Genomic DNA, 27,285 nt, shown 5'->3' with positions numbered 1-27,285 from the left:
GACCCAACGCAGCCAAAATTAATTAATTTTTAAAAATATAAAGATAAACCAAAAAAGAAAGAAAGAGATAATGCCAAGGAAACAATTTCATACAAAGACACACAATGATACAGAGCATTGATACAAGCAGGAAAATTCTCATCAGAGAACTTCTTTTTCTCTTCCATCATGAAAGCAGAAACTAGTACACAGGCTTAAGAACGGTAAATAAGTAATAATTCTAACTACAGTTGCACGAAAATATTTTCAACAGAAAACATTCAAGTATTGCAATCTTAAAAAGAAAGCCTTCCTCTAAGTGGGTAATCTTATCTGGAGAAAAAATTCCAGTAAATTACCAATGTGACCCAAAAAAGAATAATCATAAAAAATTTTCCAACTCATTTATGTTAGTAATTTTGATTGGTTCAACTATCAATTAGGGTAACTGTACATTATTATAACCAATAGGTTGTTTTCCTACAGAAGTAGCCAGCGAACACAAAATCAGTTGCAGGTTGCAATCTGTTAAGTGAATAAACAATTCCATTCTACAAGACATTTGGATAAAACACTCTCCAACTGTAGCTGAGAAGCTTTTTAAGCAGTAACAGTTAGCCAGCCTCTAGCTCAAACACAACTATTGTTATTCATCATCATGAAATGGCATTCACACATTTACATGCAGGCAGATCAAGGCTGCATCCCGTTCAAGAACCTGACAGCCTAGAGGCAGCTTTCTTCATCTCTGGTCCTAGCAGACCATATTGCTGCAATACCTCCTTTGTGAGACTGCAGCAAGAACAGCTGACACAAAGTTTCTAGCACAGAGGGGCAAATGGCTCAGAGAGGTTAAGTAACTTGCCAAGAGCAGACAGCTAGTGAGACACTGGCATTCCACACTGAGATGTCATTTCCTGTCAAAAGCTCTTTCAGTTACCAAGAGTACTATTAAGCATAGTTAACATACTTTGAACACATCCTACGTGTCAGGGTCTATAGAAAGCACTTCATATGGATCTCTTCATTTAATTCTCACCATAACTTCAATATAATTTCAAACCATCAGTTCACAGTAAAGGAAGAAAATTGTTGTCAGATATATGTTCATACGCCCAGTCTCACTTAAAATTAAAATTACAGTGAGATCATTTTTCATCTCTGAGATTGCTAGTACCGTTGGTGAGGCAGGGGTCAACAGAGAGCTCCCACACTGTGTGCAAAAGGGTCGACTGGTACTTCTGCGAAGGGCAATTTGGCGATTTGCATCAAAATTACAAATGCCCATACACCCCTAACCAAGAAATTCTACTTTTCAGCATCTAACCTACAAACATTCTCAACCACGTATGAAATGACACAGGAACAGTATTATCCATTGTAGCATGTCTGTCCTGCCCACCAATGAGGAAGAGGTGGCACAATGATCCCTTTGTACAATGGAGTCCTACACAATCATAAAAAAGTGTGCCCCTTATAAAGTGATATAAAATGATCTCTAAAATATTTTGGTTAAAAATCAAATAAGATGCTAAACACCTAGGCTAGGGTAGCTCTGGAAAAACACACAAGAGACTTATATAACATGAAGACCTTGGGGGGAAAGGAAATGACAGAGCTGGGAAAGAGGATTTGAAGGACGATTCTTAAGGCTTGATTCCTAAAGGTTCCTGTTTCCAGCCACTAGATTAGGGGAAATTCTCACTGCCTGAAATAGACAATAAGGGAAACTGGGTTTGGAACTTGCGAGTGAACTTTGCAGTCAAAGTGGGGAATGTTGCACCTAAAGGGACAGATTGAGGGCTTCAGTGAACTCACAGAACAGGATGAATGACTTGTTCTGGCCCGCCCAAGTGCTTGATTTTGATTGCATGTGTAACAGAATTTGGTGGGAGACTTGCGTTATGGAAGCCTGGGAGCAAAATAAGGGTGAGAGGGGGAGATACTTCTCACCTATCTCAGATCTCTTTAGTTGCTACACTCATCTACCAAAAAGAAGCCAGGAGTTACTCATTATCAAAACGGCAACATCCTGCCAGTGAGGCCGCTCCAACTGCATTTCACTGTGAGACTGATTGCAGATAACAGTTAAAAACCAGTAATGTATCCTCCAAACTCCAGTGGACATGTGTCAGGCTCTTGTAAGAGCTTTTCCCATGTGCTTGATTCCAGGTCCCTGGCAAACATTTGGCTGGGGTGAGAGGTTCAACCATTCCTCCTGGAAAATACCCAACTTGGGTGAGTGCTTTTTTGAAGCGCCGGCTTGAGGTAGAGGGAAATCACTCCTGCCTCTTCTCTGGGTGTGAAAACCCCAATTGTGCTTCGATAAGCAAGGTACACACAACGTGTGTTCTTTCACACCCCTGGGCCTTTGTATGTGTTGTTACATCTTCCTGTCTCCTGGACTACTTCTAAGTGACACCTCTTCAAGAATTAAGCCCAGACTAATTTTTATTAATGCAATGAATACTGGGTACCACTCAAGCACTGCTTCCTCTATAACCTCTGCTGCATCTTGGATATACGTGTCATTTCAGCCCTATTACACTGCCCTGTAAAGTGTCTGCCCCCCATTTCCTTCCGCACCAGAATATGAATCCTTCAGGGCAGAAGTGTTCTGTGTGGTGCCCAAGACACAGCAGGCACTCTTAAAATGACTGTCGTGTAGAATGTGTGGATAAAATGCATTTGCTGAGCCTAACTTATTCCTACTTTTTTTTTTTTTTTTTGGAAACGACTTGCCTTTCTCTGCTTTCTTTCTAATTCACATCCAAGGTCATGAGGCTGCCCTCCACAGAACTTTCGGGACAACGGACCCTCTGAAATTAGCCTGGCTATGAAAACAGCTGTGATTTTGCTCCCCGTTTCCATCTTACTGGAATAACCACACTGCCCCACAATGCTTGGCCACATCTAATTTGGCCTAGATCATGAGGAAAATGAATACTGAAAGGGTGAGGTAAAGAGTATAATCGGTTCACCTTGCTTAGACTCCATCTAAAATTCACAGTAACTAAAATAATTTAGGAGAACATAAGGGCTAAGCATGCAATCTCCACAAAAATCAAATGGAGTAAAAACCATGCGACAGCATTCACAAAATCTAAAGATCACAATAATCTATCTTATAACGCATGGATTCAAACTTCAATCTCATTCTAATGGGCTACCGCGAGGGAGATAAAACTATTTTAAAGAAAAAACTGTATACAGAATAAATGTATGAGTTTCCTGGTGACTCTCACTAAGGCTTCAATGTATTTTCTTATTGAAACAATCAAAAAAGCTCTTGGCGAAAAGATTTGATATTGGTGTCAGAACGATGTAAGAATTGAAACTATTTATAATGTAAAAATTTTGTTTAAAGCAGATACATCACTTCTTATTTTTCTCATTCTGAAAAGAAGCGATGTTTCATTTAGCGCGAAAAGATTTGATATTGGTGTCAGAACGATGTAAGAATTGAAACTATTTATAATGTAAAAATGTTGTTTAAAGCAGATACATCACTTCTTATTTTTCTCATTTTGAAAAGAAGCGATGTTTCATTTAGCAGTAACTCTTCTCTCATTCTATGAGAGAATCTGTACAAAAGCAATATTTCAACTAAAATCAGTTATGAAGGATATTTTTATGAAAATGCATAATGCAGAAGACCCCAATTAAATTTCCAACAAAGCACTGCCATCTTGAGTAAACAAAGTCATCTCACTAGGGGCACACTTTTTGCAAGAAATGCAGCCTAGAAATTAATTACTAGTGTGACATATGTCAAAACAAATTTTTAGGGCTTCCCTGGTGGCGCAGTGGTTGAGAGTCCGCCTGCCGATGCAGGGGACACAGGTTCGTGCCCCGGTCCGGGAGGATCCCACATACTGCGGAGCGGCTGGGCCCGTGAGCCATGGCCGCTGAGCCTGTGCGTCCAGAGCCTGTGCTCCGCAACGGGAAAGGCCACAACAGTGAGAGGCCCGCGTACCACCAAAAAAAAAAAAAAAAAATTTTGAAAAGAATAGAATGCAGTTGTAACCATGTGTTTTATCTATTTGTATGCATAACCAGTATTCTCTGGCATGTAAATACATTCATTTATTCAGCATCTCTCAGAAAAACAAAAGAAGGTTTATCGTCCTCTCTTTTTGCACCTCACCGAGGTGAAACCTGAGTAAATAACATGTGTTTAGTGAGTGGGAAAATAAGTACAGAATGAAGATACAGTGCAGGTGTTATTTTGAAAGGCAGAAGTCATTTTCACACAAATAACTAATTTTGAAACATTCAGTCTGCCTTCAGAAGTTTTTCCAAGATATACATCAACTACACCACACTACACTAAAGGTTATTACTTTGTGGAAATCAAAGCTTTAAATAACATGTAACAGTGCTGTTGTTTCATAAAGAAGACTGTAATCTACACTAACAACAAACAAGTAAACAAACAAAATAAACAAAAAGACTACCTGGGAGTAAAATTCAGACTTCAAAGATTTCAATATTCTGCTAATTATGACAATATGTATTTAAATTAAACACATTTTTATAAATGAGAATGTTTTAGCATCCAAGGGAAATCCAAACAGAAAACAAGGATTCAGAGCAGAGGTATGCAGAATCTCTTCTGTATTTTAATAGATTATGTCCTAATCCTTTTCACAATGTACACCTATATCAAATCATCACACTGTACACTACGAATGCCTCACAATTCTATTTGTCAATTATATGTCAAAAAGCTAAAAAACAAAAAACCCTAGGATTTAAACTCACTAAAAAAAAAAAAAAATTATGTCCCAAACCAAACAAAGACTTCTCTTATATCCCATACCCCAGTTATCTATAAATCAACTTTTAAACTTCAAAACAGCCTCCTCTATATGAACCAAAAATTAAAACATGCTTCCTGCAGTAATATATGTACTAAAATCACTTTGCTTTTTCAACCAAAAAAAGAAGACATTGACCACATATTGAACCGCAGAATTTCGGAACTGGAAGGCTTGCTCTGGGGGCACACTGCACTGCAAGTCACGGGCAGGGTCAGCTCTCCAGTGCAGACTGAACTTCCCAATTCATCATATTTTGCTATCAGGAAGACAAGAGCTAACTGCATGATTTTTCACATAAAAATAGACCTTTGGGACACTTGTCTCCCAGGGTGCTTCTTTCCTTACCAATTTTTCACTCATTCTGTATATTACAGTAATTAACTTGATATCTTACCCTTAGTAGTTATTTCTTCATATCTTAGCTATCACAGCCATGTAGCCGCCTATGATAAGACTGAAGCTCTAGGATGGGCCTTCTGACCACTGGGGCTGCTCTTTCAGCTGACCCATTCTACCCAGTCATCAGATGTAAGAGCCAAGATAAGACTAAACAGTGTTTTAAAAAGTGATCATAATTTCCCTTTGTAATTTTTTAAACCAGTCTCTCCAAATAAATTTACTAAACAAAGCATATCATTCTTTTGTAGTTCAATATTGGAAATTAAGTTACTTACCTCTCTTAAAACAGTGCTTTTGTAGCCTCGATATAATCCTTGGATGCCCTGAAACAAACAAAAAGCCAAGACCTCAGACAGTTAGAATAGCAGAGACTTCTAAATGACATTCTGCATGAAGCAGATTTACCTTTTCTAAAGTTTGAGTTTTGAAATATTCACAATGACTACAGTTCTATAAGAGGTTAAAGCTTTTAAACTGGCTTAAAGTATATAAAGCTCAGATCAGCTCCCTTTAAAATGGGAACATCTCTAATAATAAAGCTGACTACATATTAAACTTTACTTATTTTCAACATTTCTTCTCTTAAAAAAAATTCTTGAGAAGCTTTAAATAAACATATTTTCAAAACCAAATGCACACAGAATGCCAATTATCCTTTCACAAAAGAACAGAACTATATTTTATAGTTTCAACTATAAGACGTCACAATGCATGAATAATCTCTCAATAGTGAGAGATACCTCTAGACAAGCCTTGACTTATCTGTTTAACTATCCACACGATTCAACAGGGACCCTTTACTGAACTGATCTCAATCATACAATTAAACGCTCAATGTCTTCTCACCTAGGTGACAGAGGGATTAAGAATAAAACTTTTCTAGGGCTTCCCTAGTGGCGCAGTGGTTGAGAGTCTGCCTGCCGATGCAGCGGACACGGGTTCGTGCCCCAGTCCGAGAAGATCCCACATGCCGCGGAGCGGCTGGGCCCATGAGCCATGGCTGCTGAGCCTGCGCGTCCGGAGCCTGTGCTCCACAATGGGAGAGGCCACAACAGTGAGAGGCCCACTTCAAATAAATAAATAAATAAATAAATAAATAAATAAATAAATAAATAAATAAATAAATAAATAAATAAATAAAAGAATAAACCTTTTCTAAAACCTAGACTCACTGAAATTTTCATGTGACTGATTCCATTTTAAAGAAAAAGAAGGGCTTCTGTACAAACTATAAAGAAGAGCAGCTCACTGGTCCCTAGCCACATGGCCAGCACACATGAAATTTGATCCACAGGTTAACATGAACCAGTACAAGAGGAATTACATTTTTATATAAACATTACGACATCGGTCACTAATATCAGTCCATTACCACAGGTCTCTTCCATGGGTCCTCAAATTCTATACTGATGTTTTAATATAATATCTTTATTCACTTTACATATTCACTATTTATTCCATATCTGATTCCAAAAGAATGATAAGACTACTGCAATGTAGGACACACACTTAGTAGTGTGGTTGTTTAGAAATTTGAAAAAGAAATAAAAATGAAACTAAAAATTTTGAAAACAATGGAAAGGCAAAGATAATCTTAGCATAAAAAGTTGCTATAATTGGACAATAAATTTAGCTTTAAGGTCTCTTCTAAGGCTCCTAAGATGAGGGCCACAGTATTCCTATTAGCTGCCACACAATATTCTCAATAAGAGAGCTTAAAAACATATTCTCACCTCTTGACATAAGATGTTAGAGAAAATGTGAAATGTTCCTGAAGAAGCAGATACCTGTGCCCTCTGCTTAACTACTTCAGAAGGAACTCGAATCAGGCAAGCAACCTAAAATATACAAATTTAATTATATCCTTAAAAAGAAGTAACTGCTATGAAAAAGGAAACAGCTTCATAAACAAAAATTACAGTTAAACAAAAGCATAATGTACAGGCTCAGTTCAAGATGCGAAAAGTTGGGGGTTTTTTTCGGTTTTGTTTTGTTTTTTTAACCTAAAACACTTAGGGCATTACTGGACATGCATTGTGTTACCAACACAGAACCTCTCCTCCCTGATCCCACGTAGATCCTCCTACCTCCTGCCTCACTGCTCCAAACAAATCTGTCTGTAAGCCACTCGATGGGAAGAAGCACATGCACTCATTCTGAACTCCCAATACCTACGAGGACATCTAGCGGTCACATGACAGCCATTTCAAACATGTTTGCTCAATGAATGAATCAAAAGGGCCTTAGCTTTACTGGAGTAACACACATCAGTAGAGGCAAGACTGAAAAGCGGCTGGTTACCCCAAACCCTCCAACCCACCCCACCCCCAGCCTCGGCCAGCTCCCAACCGCAGCAACCCCCGACCTCCCCAACACCCAACAGCTGAGGAGTAACTCCAGGCACTCCCGGGCCCTGCTCCAGCATTTGAGTTGACGTAGGTCCCGACTAGTCAACAAACAATTGTAATATCACCCTTGGTGACACGCCAGGGTCAGTTACACGCCACTCAACCTCACACTTCCAGGACTCCGCCTTCAGTAGCCCACTTATCTTCAGAAATATTAAGAATTGGTCAAACCGGAAAGAACTGGTCTGCCCACTGAAGGACAGAAGGCAGGGGAAAGGGCAGCAGGCAACAGGGAGGGAGACATATAAACTGATATTTTAAACTGTTTTAATGGAAGTCCTGTATTGAAGCCTCTGTACACTAAGCAGCCTGTCAAGGATACAAACTTTTTTTCCAATGTGGAATTCACACACCTGACTCTGGTGTTCAGTATTTTGTATATGGTTAAGGAGATTAATTTTAAAACTTTCACAATATATATTTCATATACAAATATATGTATTTGAGGCACAGTAAGAAATGTGGACAACCTTCAGTGACACACGCAGCAAAATGGAAACAACAGGAAATTTAACAAAACCGTCCCACCAAACAGGATGTTTGCCCTTTTCAAGAGTCTCCTAATTCCTAATTTGAGATGACTACCCAATTTGGATATTATATAAGGCTTTGTCTTTCTAATGTTAAGTAGCTCTAAGGTACAAATCAGCAAACTTTTAATGTAAAAGATCAAATAGTAAATATTTTAGACTTTGCCAGCCAGATGGTCTCTGTCACAACGGTGCGACCATGCTGTGGGAACACAAAAGCAGCCATAGATAATAATGTGTAAGTGAATGGTGTGACTGTGTTCCAATAAAACCTTATTTATAAAGACAGGTGATGGTCTGCCAACCCCTGCTCTAGGTATAAACACTGGCAAATCCTTCTTTGGTATTAGCCTTGGTAAGAGCAGAGCAGGCACAGAACAGATGTAGGTCTCAGCAACCCCAGGAAACAAGGGATAGGGATGGCAGGTAATGTGATTCTAGGTGTCATGGAGTCAGCTAACAAGGGTGTATCACCTCTGAAAAGTAGCTCAAAAGGAATAGTACTTTATGTGGACGCACTCCAACTGAGAGGGTTAGGATAACACACCAGTTGGAGTGCATTAATGACCTGAAGTTATTTTTCTCCCCAAACTGACAAGACTCACAAAACAATATAATCTACTTTCTTTTTCTTCGTTCATCAAACATTTGAATGCCTTTTGTCTGCAAAGATATCTACAATTTGGGCCAATGTATCTTTCCACCCACAGTCTCCCTTCAAATTTACCTGATTCAGTTCAACAAAAACATGCAGAGCCAGACACTGCACAAGACACTGCCTGGTAAAGAAAACTAAGATGGTGCCCTGACTTCAAAGAACTCACAGCCACGTATAAACAGTTTCAATAATACTGATACATGGCAAGAGATAGAGTAAGATTAAAAAGAGGCAAAGACAAGTATCATAGCAAACGGAGAGGAGGGGTATTTAGTCCAACCTCCAGACTGAGGGAAAACTGCCAGAGATTATGCCTTCACAGAACCTTCCAAAGGAGCAAGAATTAGCTGGCAAGAAAGGTAAAAAGGGCATGATGGGGAGTGGAAACAGAAAAGCACACAATACGAAAGCAGGGTGTTCAGGGGTAACAGAACCATCCCATATCAAGTTAGCATTCTACAGTGTGTACCCACCCAAGCCATTCCATATCACCAAAACCTCAAGTTTAAGGTCAAGAGTAATGGGGAGTAAGACTGAACAGACGGCCAAGAAGGCCCTGTATGCCATGCAAGGAGCTTGGACTTCATTGCATAGACAATGGGACCAACTGCAACAGTTTAGGCAGAGGATCTGTAGCAACATGGGTGGAGTTGGAGGGCATTATGCTGAGCGAGATAAGTCAGAGAAAGCCAAATACCGTATGGTATCACTTAGATGTGGAATCTACAAAATACAACAAACTAGTGAGTGCAACGAAAAAGAAGCTGACTCACAGATACAGATAATAAGCTAGTAGTTACCAGTGGGGAGAGGAAACGGGGGAGGGGCAATATAGAGGTAGGGGATTAAGAGGCACAAACTATTATGTATAAAATAAGCTACAAAGATATACTGTACAAACACAGGGATAGTTTGTGTTGTGTACAACACAGCCAATAGTTTACAATAACTATAAATGCAATATAACCTTTAAAAGTTGTAAACTACTATATTGTACACCTGTAACATATAAGTACATCAACTATACTTCAATAAAAAAATAAAATAAAATACACACAAAGTTTGGGCAGAGGAATCATAACCTGTGCTTTAGGGACATCACTCTGGCTGCAGTAGGTAGAAGAAGAGTTGCAGGATAGAAGAGAAAGATAAGAAGCAAAGAGGAAAGACAAAAAGAAGGCAAGACACAAGCTCTGAGACTACTACAGCAGTTCTATGGAAGGTACCAGGAAATGAATATGGCTCAGAGAAGAAGGTTCAAATTTGAGGGAAGAGTCAGGAGTAAAATGAAAGGACCTGGTGACTGATAAGAGGTCAGGAGTGGGGAGAGAGTAAGATGCTCCTACAATACAGTGGTGCCATTAAATGAGACCGGGGGGCAGAGGAGGAAAACAAGTTTAGAGCAAAAAGGATAAATTCACTCTGGGAAATGCTGAGCAGGAGAAATCTGTGGCACATGTAAGGGGCTGTGTCTATCCAAGAAATTAATATCTGACTATAAAGCTAGAAAATAACAAGGCTAGAGATACAGACATAGAAGTCATCAGCACATAGGTGATGGCTGGAACCAAGAGAGTAGATTACCTAAATAAAGAGCAGGGCTTCCCTGGTGGCGCAGTGGTAGAGAGTCCGCCTGCCGATGCAGGGGACACGGGTTCGTGCCCCGGTCTGGGAGGATCCCACATGCCGCGGAACGGCTGGGCCCGTGAGCCATGGCCGCGGAGCCTGCGTGTCCGGAGCCTGTGCTCTGCAACGGGAGAGGCCCCAACAGTGAGAGGCCCGCCTACCGCAAAAAAAAATAAAAATAAAGAGCAAAAAGGGAAGGTCAAAAGGCCAAGAACGGAAGCCCAAGGAACACCCACTCTTACAGAGCAGACAAAAAGAGAAGAACTGATCAGACATATGAGAAGGAGGAAATCGCTATGGTGAACACTGGTCTTCTGTGGCTGCCCAGTTTTCAACTCTCATATGTGAGAGGCTTCCCAGCTCAAGAAAACAAAGGGTTCAGTCACTCTCCTCCCTGGCCTTGTCACCAGCTTAGGTCCAGCCACAGGCTTGCTGCCTCATGAGAAGCGTGGCTTGTATATCCTCCAGCGTAACCTTGTCACACAACTGGATTCCAGGCAAGAAAGGGCCTCCTCAGCTGTCCCCTAGTTGGTGTCCACTTGGCCACAATTGTGTGACACGGCCACGCCTTGTTAGGAAGGCTGAGAATATGTAGATCTAGCAAAGGGTTAGGTAGACTGCCACCCAAACCAAATCGAGGGAGAAGCGGAAAGTAACTTAACAGTCTCTGCCAACTTTCCAAAAACCAACCTTTTTTCCCACAGGTTAGCCAAGATCAATTTCAACTGAAAGCGACCAAGAATGCCACTCGATATTCAAGGGGACCAGAAGTCTCAGATGGAGATTTGCAGAGCAAGGGGTCAAGAGTATCAACCAGTGCACACATGAGGGTTACTGGAGTTCCCAAGAATTGTTTCAATGGAGGGCTGGGCCAGGAGACCCATTACAGTGAATTCATAAGTGATTCAGAGATGAAGGCAGGCAAGTAAAGAACTACACCAGGAAGCTGGTGGAGACGTTAGGAGAGATGGGTTCATGGCTAAAGGAAGTTCTTTGTCTTATCCAGGATGGTAAGTATTTGTACATAGGATGGGGGAAAGTGGTAACAGCAAGGCAGAGATTGACAATTTAGGAAAGAAATGGGATAACACATGAAGACCCCAGAGGCTATGCAAAAGGTAGAGCCAGGAGCCCAAGCACATGCCGACACTGCTAGGATGACCACCTTTGCCTGTGCTGCCCCTCAGCATAGGGTACCATCCTGCATCTAAACTGGGCTTTTCATTCAGGGCTCAACTCCAGGAGGGAATGAGCAGTGGTCTGGGTGAGGGTCTTCAGACCTAGACTGTGGCCCCAGCTTTGTCAGTGATCTCTCAAGCATTGTTGGACCAGAAATCTTCATGGTACCCTTTTAGGCTTTGATTTCTAAAATTCTTAATTTTCTCCAATCATACCTTCTCTTTTTTACTTCAAAAGATTCTCCTTATTCTCCAAATAAACTATTTCCTCACTATTCTCATTCCCCCCAAAAAAACTATTTTAACTGAAAATTTTTTACTTATTAACTTATACCATATAGTTTTTAAAATATATTACTTTCTCTCCTACTAAACATAAATACTGTGAGGGCAAAAAGAAAATATGCATTAATTTTACTAATCAACTGGAGTCAACTGGGACGGCGGAGGGGACGGGAAGCACTCTGGTATATTTTTTTCCAAGCTTTATTTAGGTTTGACAACATTTTATCTACTATTTTTTGGTATTATTTCATGTAAAGTAAATAAAACTACCCAAGAGGGGAAATGCAAAAATTACTCATTTCCAAAGAAATACCTTACCAATACTCCAGAATTTTTAAAATACATTTTTTTTCTTTGAACTGAAGAGAGTATCTTTATATATAGTTATAAAAAGACTAGAAAAAATAGAGTTGGATTACAGGTGATGTTTCTCCTTCTTTTCTGCCCACTTGCATTTTCTAAATTCTCTACAATGAACATGTATGATTACTTCATAAGTTTCTTTAACATAATTTCAAAGGGCAAAAACATTTGTTATGCACCAAAGATTTTAAGTGAGGAACAAAATAAAATCAAAGGACTAACTTAAAATATGCTTTTAGATGCAATCCTATTTATTAGCCTTGACAAAAGCAACATTTAGCTTTAATTTAGTGACAATAACACACACACCCAAAACAGACTAAAGAGCTTAACACTAAGGCCTAAAACTGGGTATAAATTATGTTACTTTTGGTAAGAGTGTAAACTTTTAAATCCATGCTAATAAACCAGGATAGAAAATTAAGTCCACTGAAACTTACATGAAGCTTACAGGGCAGCTCCCAGCATCTAAAACTCATTACAGAAATGAAAATAAATAAATAAGAAAAGAAAGAAAAGGGTACTCTAACACCTTGTATTTTTCAACTCAAGAGGTCAAGAGGGAAATATGACCCCAATATGTCAAGAAAATACGAACTGTCCACTTTTGTGCCTTGGCATAAATATTTATAGAACTTCATGCCTCGTAACCCTCCGTGTTCTTACATTATATTTTTATTTCTTAAAAGTACAGCAGCAGAAGAGAAATTTTGTAAAGGTCCTCAGATGAAAAACAATCTAACAGAAGAGGTACAAAGCACCCAGCATGGTTTCCTGACTTCCCCGGCATGGCAATTTTGGTGTAAGAGGCCACAAAGTAATGCCTCTATTTCCTTCAGCAACTCCCTTGCCTTCCATTTGGTTTTCTATTAACTCTGATCTTTCTTAGATTTGAATCTGAGCCGCCATGGAGTATTTCCACTGCACAGGAACAAAAACATGTTATAGTATCATGGTCCTATGAAAGGAAATAAAGGTAATGTCATCTGTGGGTCTTGGGGTAAAGCCATTCTTCAGAGCATCCTTTCCTCAGACGTCCGGGGTTCAGTATGAAACCATGACCCAGGGAGGGTGACATTTTCATTAAACCCAAAAATGGTGTATATGTTAAAGTTCTAACAAAAGACAACTAAAGCTTTCCATAAAGAAAATACATGTCCCCAGTCTTTTTTAAATCAGCATTAAAATGCAATACTGGCCTCAGTGGAATTTAACAAAAAATCTGAGAAACTTTAAATTGAGAATGATTACAATATTAAAGGTGCTAAGACTTTTCTTTCTTTAACATAAATAAAAACTTTTCTGATATGGTTTTCATTTTTGAAATGGAGAGCAGAATGTCTCCTTTTAGTATTCACTGACCACCAAGATGCAAAACTACAAGTCCTAAGACTAACTGTATGAAAGGAAAAAAAAAATCACAGTGAACTCTGGCCTCACATTAGGTATTGTAAAATGAATGAAGGCAGAGAGGAGAGAGAGAGAGAGAAAGATGCTGCTAAACTCCCTGGTTCATTCATTGCCCAAGCCAAGCTCCAGACTTCCACACATCACCTGCCAGCCATTTATAGTCTCACTTCCATCCTCTCACTCTTGAAATGCTCTTCAAAGTGGCTGGACATCACCCACAGTAACTTGTGTTAACACTGTATCTTTTACCCAACTACTTCAACATAGTTCATAAAAAAATATCCAACTTAAGACTTTTCCTTAGGAAACTTAATCAACAGCCTATAAATACTCATCTCATATTAGAAGCTAATTATCTCAGTATTTAATATATAAATCAATCTGAGATAGAAGTTACCAAAGGTCAGGGAACTATTTGGCCTAGGGAGCAAGGGTAAAACCCAAACCTTTTGATTATCATCTCCAGATTTTTTTTTAATTGAAGTATAGTTGATTTACGGTGTTGTGTTAGTTTTTTGTACAGCAAACTGTTACATATTTTATATATATATATTCTTTTTCAGATTATTTTCCATCAGTTTATTACAAGACATTGAATATAGTTCCCTGTGCTATACAGTAGGTCTTTGTCGTTTATTTTATGTATAGTAGTCTGTATCTGCTAATCCCAAAATCCTAATTTGTCCCTCCCCCTGTTTCCCCTTTGGTAACCATAAGTCTGTTTTCTATGTCTGTGAGTCAATCTCTGTTTTGTAAATACGTTCATCTGTATCATTGTTTAGATTCCCCACATATAAGTAATATCATGATATTTGTCTTTCTTTTACTTACTTTTCTTAATATGATAATCTCTAGGTTCATCCATGTTGCTACAAATGGCATTATTTCATTTTTTTATGCCTGAGTAATATTCCATTCTGTGTGTGTTTGTGCATATACATATACATATATATGCATATATACTCACAACAACTTCTTTATCTGTTTATCTGTCGATGGACATGGACATTTAGGTTGCTTCCATGTCTTGGCTACTGTAAATAGTGTTGCTAAGAACACTGGGATGCATGTATCTTTATCAATTATAGTTTTCTCCAGATATATGCCCAGGAGTGGGATTGCTAGATCATACGGCAACTCTTTTTTTAGTTTTTTAAGGAAACTCCATACTGTTTTCCATAGTGGGTGTACCAATTTACGTTTCTACCAACAGTGTAGTAGGGTTCCCTTTTCTCCACACCCCCTGCAGCATTTATTGCTTGTAGACTTTTTGATGATGGCCACTCTGACCAATGTGAGGTGATACCTCATTATAGTTTTGATTTGCATTTCTCTAATAATTAACAATGTTGAGCATCTTTTAATGCGCCTATTGGCCACCTGGATGTCTTCTTTGGAGAAATGTCTATTTAGGTCTTCTGCCCATTTTTTGATTGGGTTGTTTGTTTTTCTGTTATTGAGCTGTATCAACTATTTGTGTATTCTGGAAATTAAGCTCTTGTCAGTCACACTGTTTGCAAATATTTTCTCTGAGTCCACAGGATGTCTTTTTGTTTTGTTTATGGTTTCCTTTGCTGTACAAAAGCTTATAAGTTTGATTAGGTCCCATTTGTTTATTTCTGCTTTTATTTCTATTGCCCTGGGAGACTGATCCAGAATTATTTTTCATTAAAGGTACATCATGTTTACATGCGGCTAATGAGTTTAAAGGTTCCAGGTTTAATTATAAGCTAATTCTTCATGTTTAAACCAGCAACTCTATAATTAGTTCAACAGAAACTTAAGTAAGTTGAATAGAGCCAATCAAAGTTTAATCACATTCAAAGTAAAGCTAGTTTAGACTCTGCCGAGTAAACTCCAAGTGACAAGTTAATGAGAGAGAGAATGAAAATTCAGGGCACTCTAAAATTTTTTTAAAAGCACAGTTTACTTACTTGTATTTTATTCCACATTCCCAAAATTCTTTCTAGAAAGCAGGATTCCAAATTAAGAACACCTAACATTATCTTTCTACACCACCATTTAAATTCAAAACCCCTACAAGTGAACAGTTCATCTGTTTGTCAATTCTGCCATCTGCTGGTTACAAATGGAATCACAGTTGTTGATAAACGCAAAAGGTAATTGTTAAATCCAAATGTACCTCCCTTAGGGTTTAAATTTTATCCACTCATACTGAGTTATAAGTTCACCATGCCTTTATTCCTTATAAATAAGCCTCTTTCCACGTATACAAATAGCCAATAGGCATGGAAAGAAAAAAAAAATTTTGTAAGTATAGGTCTTCTCTTTCCTGACAAAACTAACATTCTTGATAACCCAGACTCTAGACAAAAAGTTAATAGCCTTCTCAACAAAAATAATTTATACCTTTTAGGCCCTGTGTCTTGAAGTTATTTATAGAATTTTACAGAACCCAGAGGTAAGCTTCAAATGGCTTTTTCACTTTTATAACTTTCTGTAACAGAATGGGGCCATGATTTCACATTTGATGACAAGTCTCATGGATGGATTTATAGACTTCAACTAATATAAAATCTGAAAACGGAGGAGACTGTAATGCTAACTACACTAATTCCCTATTGCTTCTGTAACAAATTACCACATAATTAGTGGCTTAAAACAACAAAAATCTATTCTAATTCTGGAGCTCAGAAGTCCAAAATGGGTCTAAGTGAGCTAAAAATCAAGGGGGCTTCTAGAAGCCCCCTGCATTCCTTGGTTTGCGGCCCCTTCCTCCGTCTTCAAGACAGCAGCTTAACATCCTAAAACCTCTCTAACACTCCCACTTCCCTCTTACAAGGAAACTTGTGATTACACTGGCCTCATCTGGATGATGCAAAAAAAAATCTTCCCATCTCAAAATCCTCAACTTAATCACATCTGCAAAGTCCCTTTTGCCATGTTAGGTAACATGGCCACAGGTTTCAGGGACTAGGACATCTTAAGGGGGCCGCTGTTTTGCCCACCAATGTAACCAAAGGCAAGTTTTAGAATCCTCACCTTGTCTTAGTTTAAGAAACCCAGAGTGATCTGAGTTCTTAGCATTACCCAAGTAATATACCTCCCATCTCCAGTTGTGCATCAGTTCTGCCATTTTTAAAAGATGACATAAAAAGTAGAAAATGAAGGTCTAATATTTGTCTTAACTATTCACTCTGCAATGGTGTTTTATCGCCCACAGTAGCTAGGAAACCTTGTGTACAGCACTAAACTTCTTTGAATTTCAATTTCTTCATTTTCTGAACTGACAGCCTTCCCAAAACTATAAAATTCTAAAAGTGTACTCCGAACAGCAATTTGTGTGACATGGGACCAGAACCAACACTTAATGAACACTTTATGTATCAGATGCTAGGCTTGAGCACTTTAGAAGTGCTGTATCACTTAAGCTTTACAAGAACTGTGAGTGAGGTAGCATTAACCTGACTTTTCAAGATAAGGAAAACAACAGCTTGGTAAGCTTGCATGAAGGACCTATAGACACAGAGCAAATACACAGACAAGTCACCATTCCGACCCTCACCTGCGTAACTTGACAGCTCACGATCCATAAGCTGCCTCCTTTCAGAGGTCCTCAAAATATTCTCTACCTATTTAATACATGTATCCAACTTCTTTATATGCGCCTCAAGGACAGGGGTCAAAACTTCTTATTGTTTCTTAGCACCAATCACAGCACTAGATATATAATAGGCACTCATATATCTACAAGTATTCAATTACAAACCAAAGCAAATTTGTGACAGCGGCATTTAATTCATTATGCTACCAAGAACCCTACTCTTAACAATATGTTAAAAAATAAAGTTTTGTCACTGACAAAGTGCAGACTCCCACAGAAGCGGTTAATCTTAACTTCATCTTGGAGAGAAGTATTCGGTTTTTCCATTAACAGTGTAGTGGTGGTACTGACCAAGTAACATTCTTGTGGTTTAAGTAGGATTCTCCAGCTTCATCATCCTACATGAAAATCATACTCATTGTTTCTATAAAGCTAAACTTAATTTGTGTAGCATAAACTGACACTGCTCTTAAAGAAAAAGCCAACACGGAGCTCCCCTTCCCTCCCATGCACTAACTACACAAGACGATCAATGAAACGCACGGGCCGAGCTCGTGAGTCAACACCACCTGAAGGAATGCTGCATACCACATCAGAGAGAACAAGTCCACACGACAGAAAACAGTCTGAAATGCGGCGGAGAAAGAAGCCATCGGGAAAGAGGAGGGACGGTGGGTAAGCTGCTCCCTGACAAGTGCCTCTGCGAAAAGTCTCTCAGCACATCCATGCGAGTACTTTAAGGAATGACCACCAGCAGGATCATCACTGCACAGGGGTCCTGCCAGGCCCTGCCCTCTTCCTCCCCTTACCACTGTCAGCTCGGGCTCAGAGGGCCGGGACAGCTGGAGAGCTGGGGTGTGCTTCTGAGCTGAGCTCGGGAGACTGACAGCAAGCTCAGCATGCACACACCACAGACATACAACAAGAGGACACAGGTACCCACGAGGAAAGAGGCACTGAAGGAACGCTGCCAGAAGGGCTTTTAAAGGAAGATCCTCCGCCTTGATTCTCGTCAACTCACCTTCTCCCTCGCATCGCCTGCCTGCCTCAGCGGAGGCTCTAGTCATCTCTCTCCTCGGGATTTCTCCAACAGTGTCCTTCCCTCCATTCACACACCATGCCCAACTCCACACAGCTGCCAAAGGATGTTCTTCAAACACCAACCAGTGGTGCTCTCCTGCTCAGCCCTTCAGAGGATAACAGGCAAAACCTCCTCACCAGAGCAGGCAGGGCCCTCCCGGACAACCGGGTCACATCTGTGCTCCACATGAAACTGGAAGGCGTCGAACAAGGGCTTTGCCTAAGTTCAATGGCCCTCCTTGGACTCGCCCGCCTAACAATCATCGTCCAAAACACAGCTCAAGGACTAGCTATTCTCTGAGGCCTTTCCTGAATCAACATCCATCCACCCATCTAATCCACTTCCCTTCAGGCTCTTGTACTTACTTTTCTTAAAATACCTGTAACCCTTTAGTGTACTTCCATACTTACATGTCCATCTGCACGTCTAGACTGCAACTCGCTAAAGGCAGTATCTTGTCATTTTATCCTCAGTGCCGAGAACACACTAGGCCGTCTTAAGATCTAAATCCACACTGGCAGGTAAGGACAACAAAAGTGGTGGAGGAAACTAAGAGGAGCTGAACAAAAGCAGCTGATATAAAAGGAATCAAAGAGGTCCAAGTGGGGAAAGGACATGAAAAGGAAAGGCAACGGAAAGGAAGTTATTTTTCACAATTCTGTAGAAAATTCTTTGTGTAATTCTTATAATTTAGCTTTCCTAAGAAAGAATTACAAAGTCTGTCTGCCTTATGTACTTAATGTTCTGAAGTGAAAAAAAGCTCCCAGGCACAATGGAAAATGAACAGATAGGAGAACAGGGCAAAAGGCCCCCTTGGGAGAGGCACGTGCTTAGATGCATCAGAAAGCAAAGTGCCTGTGTGAGTGTGGCTGGGTATCTAACAGTTCGGTTGCAGCTCCTAATGGTACAGCGAATTTCCTAGCACTGTCTCTACCCTCCTGCCTCAGTGCATCTTGACACACACAGGCATTTTCATCTGCAGCATTCCTGAGAGCTTCCTTCTGACTTGACAGTGACACTGCACTTCAGGGACACCCATCTTATTTTCCACTCAACTTATCTTCCATGACTCAATTATACAACTGCACAAGAGTCTGACACACTGCTAACACAAGTGCAAATGAGAGTTCCTCTCTGTTAATTTATGGATGTTTCAAAACATATCATGATCATTTCAAAAGATGAAAAACATTTCAAAAGTTGTTAACCTTTCTTCTATTGTTTTGCTCAGTGGTTCTTAGAAAAGGCCAGTAGAGATCATGAAAAACACTATGCGTACACTTTAAACCATGATATTAACAGCATAGTTAAAAAGAACTTAAATCCCTGCTAGGGAAAACACAACGATAAGCAGCACATGCCCCATGCTGTGCAGCTGATAACACTCCTGACAACGATGCATCTAGTCCTCCAAGCAGCCGATTCAGCGGGGAAGCTGAATCAAAATGACGTGCTTACCCCTATTCTGATGTTCAACGAGCCCCTCAAATGACTGCAGTACACTGCCACCCTCAAAACTAACCAGTTTATTAAACTAGGATTTTTTAGTAGGCCTAAAAGTATGTAATTCTGAGGAAAACAAAAGGAATCACACTTTTGATCAGTGTGCTCCACACCTACTAAAATATTCTTATTCACATGACTGCCAAGTCAACTCAATAGAAATATTTACCACTGGGGTATAAATCAAAATTTTTGATAATTCTTTATGAGTGGTGCTTATATATCACTGAACACCAGAAACATCTAGGAATCTTGTTTAAAATGCAGGGCCCACAACGCCGCCTCCAAAAATCTTTATTTGTAACCTGCTGCCCAGGCAAATGATTCTAAAGCAGGTGCTCCCCGGGCCACACGGTTGTGTGAAGTACTGTTACAGAGGCTGTCAGAAAAGCATTTACGAAACATGGTATCACTGAGTTCCTAGCTTTCTCAATCCCAAGTTAGAACAGGACTGGAAAGAAAAATCTACCAGCATCTATGTGTGTAAGGACATCCACAGACATCACCCATGAGCACATTAAATTCACAGGGGCCATTTTAGCAGCAAAGAAATTTTAATAATTCTTCTATTTCTGAAAACAATATTAACTAAGTCCGTAAGTAGGATAAGACCCAGAAAAAGTCAAATCCTAAAGTTGAAAAAAAAAAAAATCACTACCACTGCAATGTTATAGCATCTGTTATACTAAAGTAAACCCACCCCAACCCTTCTGATCTAATTACAGATTCTACTTCTCACAGGGCGTTTTCTGTGTCTGATGAAAACGGAGCTGTAAAATAATTGAGGCAGGGATTTAGAGATTTGGTACAGCAAACCTAATAAAAATGGCACAAACGGGACTCTTCTCAGTGTTGTTACATATTAAATCTTATTTGATCGATCTTACTGTATTCCAAATCACAAACATAAGGTAGAAGCTTGTAATTATAGTTTTATTGATTTCTCATTAACTTTTAATCAAGCTGCTGCTACAGGGAATGGTTATTACAGCAGTGTTCTTTTGTTTCTAAGTTTCACACACTTACCATCACTACAACAAAGTAACTGTGGACACATTCAATGCTAACAAAAATATAGTATTGTTTCTAAGGAATGTGTCTGCAACATAACCATCTTATATCAGCGCAGATGTGTTACAGAACAATGACTGCACTAAGCTATATCTCATTTTCTCTTGGTCTCTTTATACCTTTCTGATCACTGACAGAAATAAATGTTCTTTGTTTTATATTCCTTATTTGTTCCTCCTAAATTCATCTGTTTCTTTCTCTTACTTACAGCAACCACACTTGGCTGAGTCTGCAACCAATTTATGCTCTATGAAGCTGAAAGCAAATTACTAAAACAGAAAGGCAGTAGGTACGTGTCTGAAGCATTTATTAAGAACAATGATACTGAATGGTTGCAGGAAGTTTTTTAAGAAAGTTTAAAGATTACAGGAGCACCAGAACCACATTTCACAAACTTCATAAATCTAACAAAATTCTTAGCATACTAAACTGTAACTGAATTAAAATCAAATAAAGTCAACAGCAAGAGATGTTTCACAGGTGAAATCCTCAATCTATGTACCTGCTGCTGATCAGTTCTCCTCTGAAGGCTCTCCAGGCATCACAGAAACTATAAAAAGGCATCTGACATGAGGCCTTACTGCCTAAGGGAGCATGGAAACCATAAGAGACACAATAAAGATAAAAATGTCCTAGAATTATTTATTTCCAGTCTTACAGATACCTATTTCCTAACTCTAAAGTCTACCTACGCCACTTTCTATGCCCAACAGTTCACACAGAATATTACATTTAAAAGGCTCCAATTTTTTTAAAAATACCAGTTACAGATATTAACATATTGGAATACAGTGTCTTCTACAAATGGAAAGCTGCATCACTAACATGACGGATCTAACAGCTACCCTTTGCCCTATTTAATTATACCACTTTATATATTCTTCCTAAGTCTAAGAGACAGAAATTTTATAAATTGAAGAAAGTCTATCCTCCAACATGGCAAACCAGCTTTCAAGCAAGATGGCCCTGTGGGAAATGAAAAAAAAGTGGCCAAGTTCTTTTTGCTGCTTGCTCTCAGCAGCGTAATAGAAAATGTAAACCAAGTGAACTTACGAGGATATATTTAAACTAAATCAGAGCAACAGGCAATTCTAAAATAGAGGCAAGAGCAGTCAAAGGGACAGAATTTTTACAAGCTGGGAGACAATGAAACTCTGACACACCATTTGTTATTCTTGAGTATATATACTCGAAAATAACTGCATGCAATGAGGTTCTAATATCAGAACATAATCACAAAAACACAATCTAAACCAAGGATAATGGGTTCAAAGATTTTTTTACATTAAATATATATTGCTTTTAAATCGCAGACTAAACCAATATTCAGGCAGAATTCAAGCACTGGAGTCCTTACTTTGGGTAAGAGTGGGGGGAATGAAAATTCCCAGAAATTGTACACAAATTGTCCGTATGTTCACTTTCGTGGAAAGACAACCACAGATTTCACGAGATTCCTAAAGGGGTCTCTGGCTCATAAAGGAACTACTACTTTATGCTCCTTGTTCCTCAAAAATTAATATATTGTGGGATTCCCTGGTGGCGCAGTGGTTGAGAATCTGCCTGCTAATGCAGGGGACACGGATTCGAGCCCTGGTCTGGGAGAATCCCACATGCCACGGAGCAACTAGGCCCGTGAGCCACAACTACTGAGCCTGCGCATCTGGAGCCTGTGCTCCGCAATGGGAGAGGCCGCGATAGTGAGAGGCCCGCGCACTGCGATGAAGAGTGGCGCCGGCTTGCCACAAGTAGAGAAAGCCCTCGCACAGAAACAAAGACCCAACACAGCAAAAATAAATTAATTAATAAAAAATTAAAAAAAAATTAATATATTGTTAGTCTCATCACACTAAAAAGCTCAGTAAATTATGAAGGCATTTTTTTTTTTAATCCAGAGTTAGCTTAGGTTCTGCAAAATCATTTTTAAACCAATGACAAAAGGAAGTTTTATAGAAAACACTTCCGTGTATTTAGTGTCTTTCAGGCTAATTTCTTTCAACATTCTCTTCAAGGAACCATCCAAATGATTTCTTAGATCAAGGAATTCATTGTATAGTAACGGGAAAGTATAAAATTATATATATATATATCCCAGATATAAATAAATAAATGCAAAAATGCTGAAGAAGACCAGAGGTCATCTTTTTTTCCTATTACACATCATAACCTCAACAATTCAAATTATCACATGAAAAGGGAGACCCTCGCTTTTCTTGAAAACTGAGATTATTTCCTCCATAATTCCTTTTCTCCTGGATTGTCCAAATATATTAGTATCTGATATGTGTTCATCAACCAAAATGATATAATTAATATGACTTTTCTTTACAATAATTTATAAAGAAATTATCTTAACACTTCCCTACTCATTCTATGAGTCCAGTTTTACCTTGATACCAAAACCAGTCAAAGACACAAGAAAAGATAACTACAGACCAGTATCTCTTATGAACAAAGTAAGTCCTCAACAAAACACTAGTACATAAATCTAGCACTATATAAACAGTATTATATACCATGATCAAGTGAGTTTTAACATTTGGGTTGCAAATGCAAGAGTGGTTTAACATTTGAAGATCAATTAATGTAATACACCATATCAGTAAAATAAAGAATAAAACCACATGATTATCTCAACAGATGAACAAAAGGCACTGACAAAATGTAACCTTTTATGACAGAAATAGTACTGAAACACTAAATACTTTCTTCCTAAGATCAGAAACAAGATAAGGATGTCCACTCTCACCACTCCTATTCAACACTGTAGTACAGCTTCTAACCAGAGCAGTTAGGCAAGAAAATGAAATAAAAGACATATAGATTGTACAGAAATAAGTAAAACTAGCTCTATGTGCAGATGATACGATCTTGTATATAGAAAATCTTTAAGAATCCACTAAACTTTAGAACTAATTAATTCAGCAAGGTTGGAGGATACAAGATCAATATACAAAAATGAATTTATTTCTGTACAGTAGCAATAAACTAACTGAAAATGAAATGAAAAAAGTTCAATTTACAATAACATCAAAAAGAATAAATGACTTAGGAATAAATTTAACAAAAGAAGTGTAAAACGTATACTGTGGAACTACGAAACACTGTTAAAAGAAATTACAGAAGTCCTAAAGAAATGAAAAGACAGCCTATGTTTGTGGATTGGAAAATTTAAGCATTTTTGTTAAGATGGTATGCTCCCCAAATTAATTTGCAGATTCAATGTTATCCCTATCAAAATCTCAGTTGCTTTTTTTGCAAGCTCATTTTGCAAGAAATTGACAAGCTCATTCTAAAATTCACATGAGTTCCCTGGTGGCCTAGTGGTTAGGATTCCAGGCTTTCACTGCCATGGTGCGGGTTCAATCCCTGGTTGGGGAACTGAGATCCAGCAAGCCGTGAGGTGAGGCAAAAAAAAAAAAAAATTCACATAAAAATGCAAAAGACCCAGAAGAGGCAAAACAATCCTGACAGAGAAGAACAAAGCTGGAGGACTCACACTTCTGATTTCAAAACTTACTACAAAGCTGTGGTAATCAAGGCTCTGTGGTAGTAGCATAAGGATAGATGTAGAAATCCATAGAATAGAACAGGGTCCACAAATAAACCCCACCTTTACGTCAATTAGTATTTGACAAGGGTGCCAAGGCAATTCCATGGGTAAAGAATAGTTTAGCAAACGGCACTAGGTCAACTGGATATACACACGCAAAAGAATAAAGTTAGACCGCAGCCTCAAACCAGATTAAAAAATTAACTCAAAATGGATCAAAGACCTAAAAATATGAGTTAAAACTATAAAACTCTTGAAAGAAAACATAGGTATAAATATCTTCATGATCTCAGATTAGGCAATGGTTTCTTAGATACGACATCAAAGCACAAGCAATGTAAGATAAAACAGATAAACTGGACATCATCAAAATTTAGAACTTATGCTTCAAAGGACACCATTAAGTGAAAAAAATGCACAGAATGGGAAAAAGTTTTGCCAATATATAAAGAGCTCCTACAACTTATTAACAAAAATACAACCTAATTAAAGAATGAGCAAAGGAGACTCATAGACATTTCTCCAAAGGAGATATGTAAATAACCAATAAGCACATGAAAAGATGCTCAAAATCATTAGTTACCAGGGAAATGCAAGTCAAAATCACAATAAGATACCACTGAATATCTATTTGTTTGTTATAATTAAAAAGACAGGTAGGGGCTTCCCTGGTGGCGCAGTGGTTGACAGTCCACCTGCCAATGCAGGCGACACGGGTTCGAGCCCTGGTCTAGGAAGATCCCACAAGCCGCGGAGCAACTGGGCCCGTGAGCCACAACTACTGAGCCTGCGCATCTGGAGCCTGTGCTCCGCAACAAGAGAGGCCGTGACGGTGAGAGGCCCATGCACCGCGATGAAGAGTGGCCCCCGCTCGCCACAACTGGAGAAAGCCCTCACACAGAAACAAAGACCCAACATAGCCAAAAATTAATTAATTAATTTTTTTAAAAAGAAATGTTTAAAAAAAGAAAAAGACAGGTAACACCAAGTGGTGTCAAGGATGTGCAGAAGAAACTGGAACTCTTACACACTGCTGGTGGGAATGTAAAATGGTGCAGCCACTTCGGAAAACAGCCTTGGCGAGTTCCTCAGATGGTTAAAAATAAAGTTACCATATGACTGATATTTCCACTCCTAGGTATGTATCCAAGAAAATCAAAAACATAGGCAATTGATGATACCTGCTATAGCATAGATGAAATCTTGAAAATATAAGTGAAAGAAGCCAGTCATGGAAGACCACATTGTAAGGATTCCACATTTTTTGTTTTTATCTTTCAAGAATTTGTCAAATTTATTACCATACGGTTTTCATAATATTCTCTTCTTATTCCTTTCTAACAGCGTAATACAACAGAATTTGCATATTATAAAATTCATCCATTTTAAGGATACAATTCAATGGTTTTTAATATATTCAGAGACATGTGCAACCATCATCCTAGTCAATGTTAGAACATTTTCATCACCTCAGAAAGAAACTTGGTAGGATTCCATGTATATGAAATGTCCAGAATAGGCAGATCTATACAGACAGAGTAGGTCAGCGGTTGTTGCCTAAGGTGAGAACGTTGGGGGAAATGGGAAGTGACTGCTAATGGGTACGAGGTTTCTTGTCAGGGCGATGATGATGCTCTAAAACTGACTGTGGCGATGGCTGCAGCTGTGAGTACAGCAAAAAAAATTGAACTGTGCACTTTAAATGGATAAATCATACAGTATGTGAATTACATCTCAAAACAGTTATTATTTTTTTAGTTGTTTTCTCCTTTTTTCTGGTTTTTTTTTTTTTTTTGGCCGTGCCATGCGGCTCACAGGATCTTAGTTCCCCGACCAGAGATTGAACCCATGCATCCTCGGCAGTGAAAGCATAGAGTGCTAACCACTGGATCGCCAGGGAATTCCATAAAGTGCAATCTCTCTCTTTCATCACCCTCATGCACCATATTCTCAAGAGAAGAAAATTAGGTTACAAAACAGTTTGTAGATTCTCATCCAAATTTTCTAAAGGAAAATAGTGCGCAGAAAACAAAACCACAAGATATCACAGTTGTTTCTTATGTAAATCTTATAAAGGCTGATTCATTTTTCTAACTTCCTAACATAAATACATACCACTACTTTATTAAATGTAAAACGTTATATATTACTTGACAAAATGATAAAAGACTTATAAACCGAGACCCTTCTCTTCACTTTCTTGTCCATTCCTGTTAATGCACCCTGCCCCTAACAACGTTCTGGGATTATTAAAATAGACTAGATAGGAGATAAGCAGATACATAGATACATACATACAAAACAAACAAGACAATGTGATTTGAAAGTAACAATAGTAAAGGACAATTTCTGGGTGGATACACAAAAATAATTTTAATTGAAGTTGTCCATTAGTAGTAGGCAGGAGGAACTGGAGAAAGGTAAGTGGGTGAGGGGGTGGGAAAGCTCTTATTTGTATTATACTCTTCTCTGTGTTAGTTTAGAAAAAATATATATTCCTGTATTATTATTTTTTGTTTTGTTTTGTTTTGCGGTACGCGGGCCTCTCACTGTTGTGGCCTCTCCCGTTGTGGAGTACAGGCTCCGGACGCGCAGGCTCAGCGGCCATGGCTCACGGGCCCAGCCGCTCTGCGGCATGCGGGATCTTCCCGGACCGGGGCACGAACCCGTGTACCCTGCATCGGCAGGCGGACTCTCAACCACTGCGCCACCAGGGAAGCCCTCCTGTATTATTTTTTAATTACAAATATTTTACCACATACATTATGATTTACTGGCTCATGAATTATTTACAGAAGAGTTGGATAATTTTTTAAACACACAGGAGGGATGGACTGCCTGTGTTTTCATCAT

The 27,285-nt window shown here is 38.9% G+C and overlaps 1 protein-coding gene across 4 annotated transcripts in view; it reads right to left on the bottom strand.

Annotated features, from left to right (window-relative positions):
* SLC25A26 (solute carrier family 25 member 26) overlaps window positions 1-27,285 on the bottom strand; it is a 140,785-nt gene that overhangs the window by 95,340 nt on the left and 18,160 nt on the right. For 3 of the 4 annotated variants that reach the window (XM_082662606.1, XM_082662609.1, XM_082662608.1), the window contains 2 exons: window positions 6,935-7,039; window positions 5,477-5,524 (listed from right to left, as the gene is read on the bottom strand). In XM_082662606.1, coding sequence (XP_082518732.1) covers window positions 5,477-5,524; window positions 6,935-7,039 — 153 coding nt within the window. The remainder of the gene's footprint in view (window positions 1-5,476; window positions 5,525-6,934; window positions 7,040-27,285) is intronic. The other variant, XM_082662607.1, reaches the window with a different exon arrangement.

This window comes from Grampus griseus (genome assembly GCF_964374135.1).
Source record: "Grampus griseus genome assembly, chromosome: 10".
Taxonomy (NCBI): Eukaryota; Metazoa; Chordata; class Mammalia; order Artiodactyla; family Delphinidae; genus Grampus; species Grampus griseus.
Note: the sequence above shows the minus strand (reverse complement) of the source record. Positions and strands in the feature narration are given on the sequence as shown.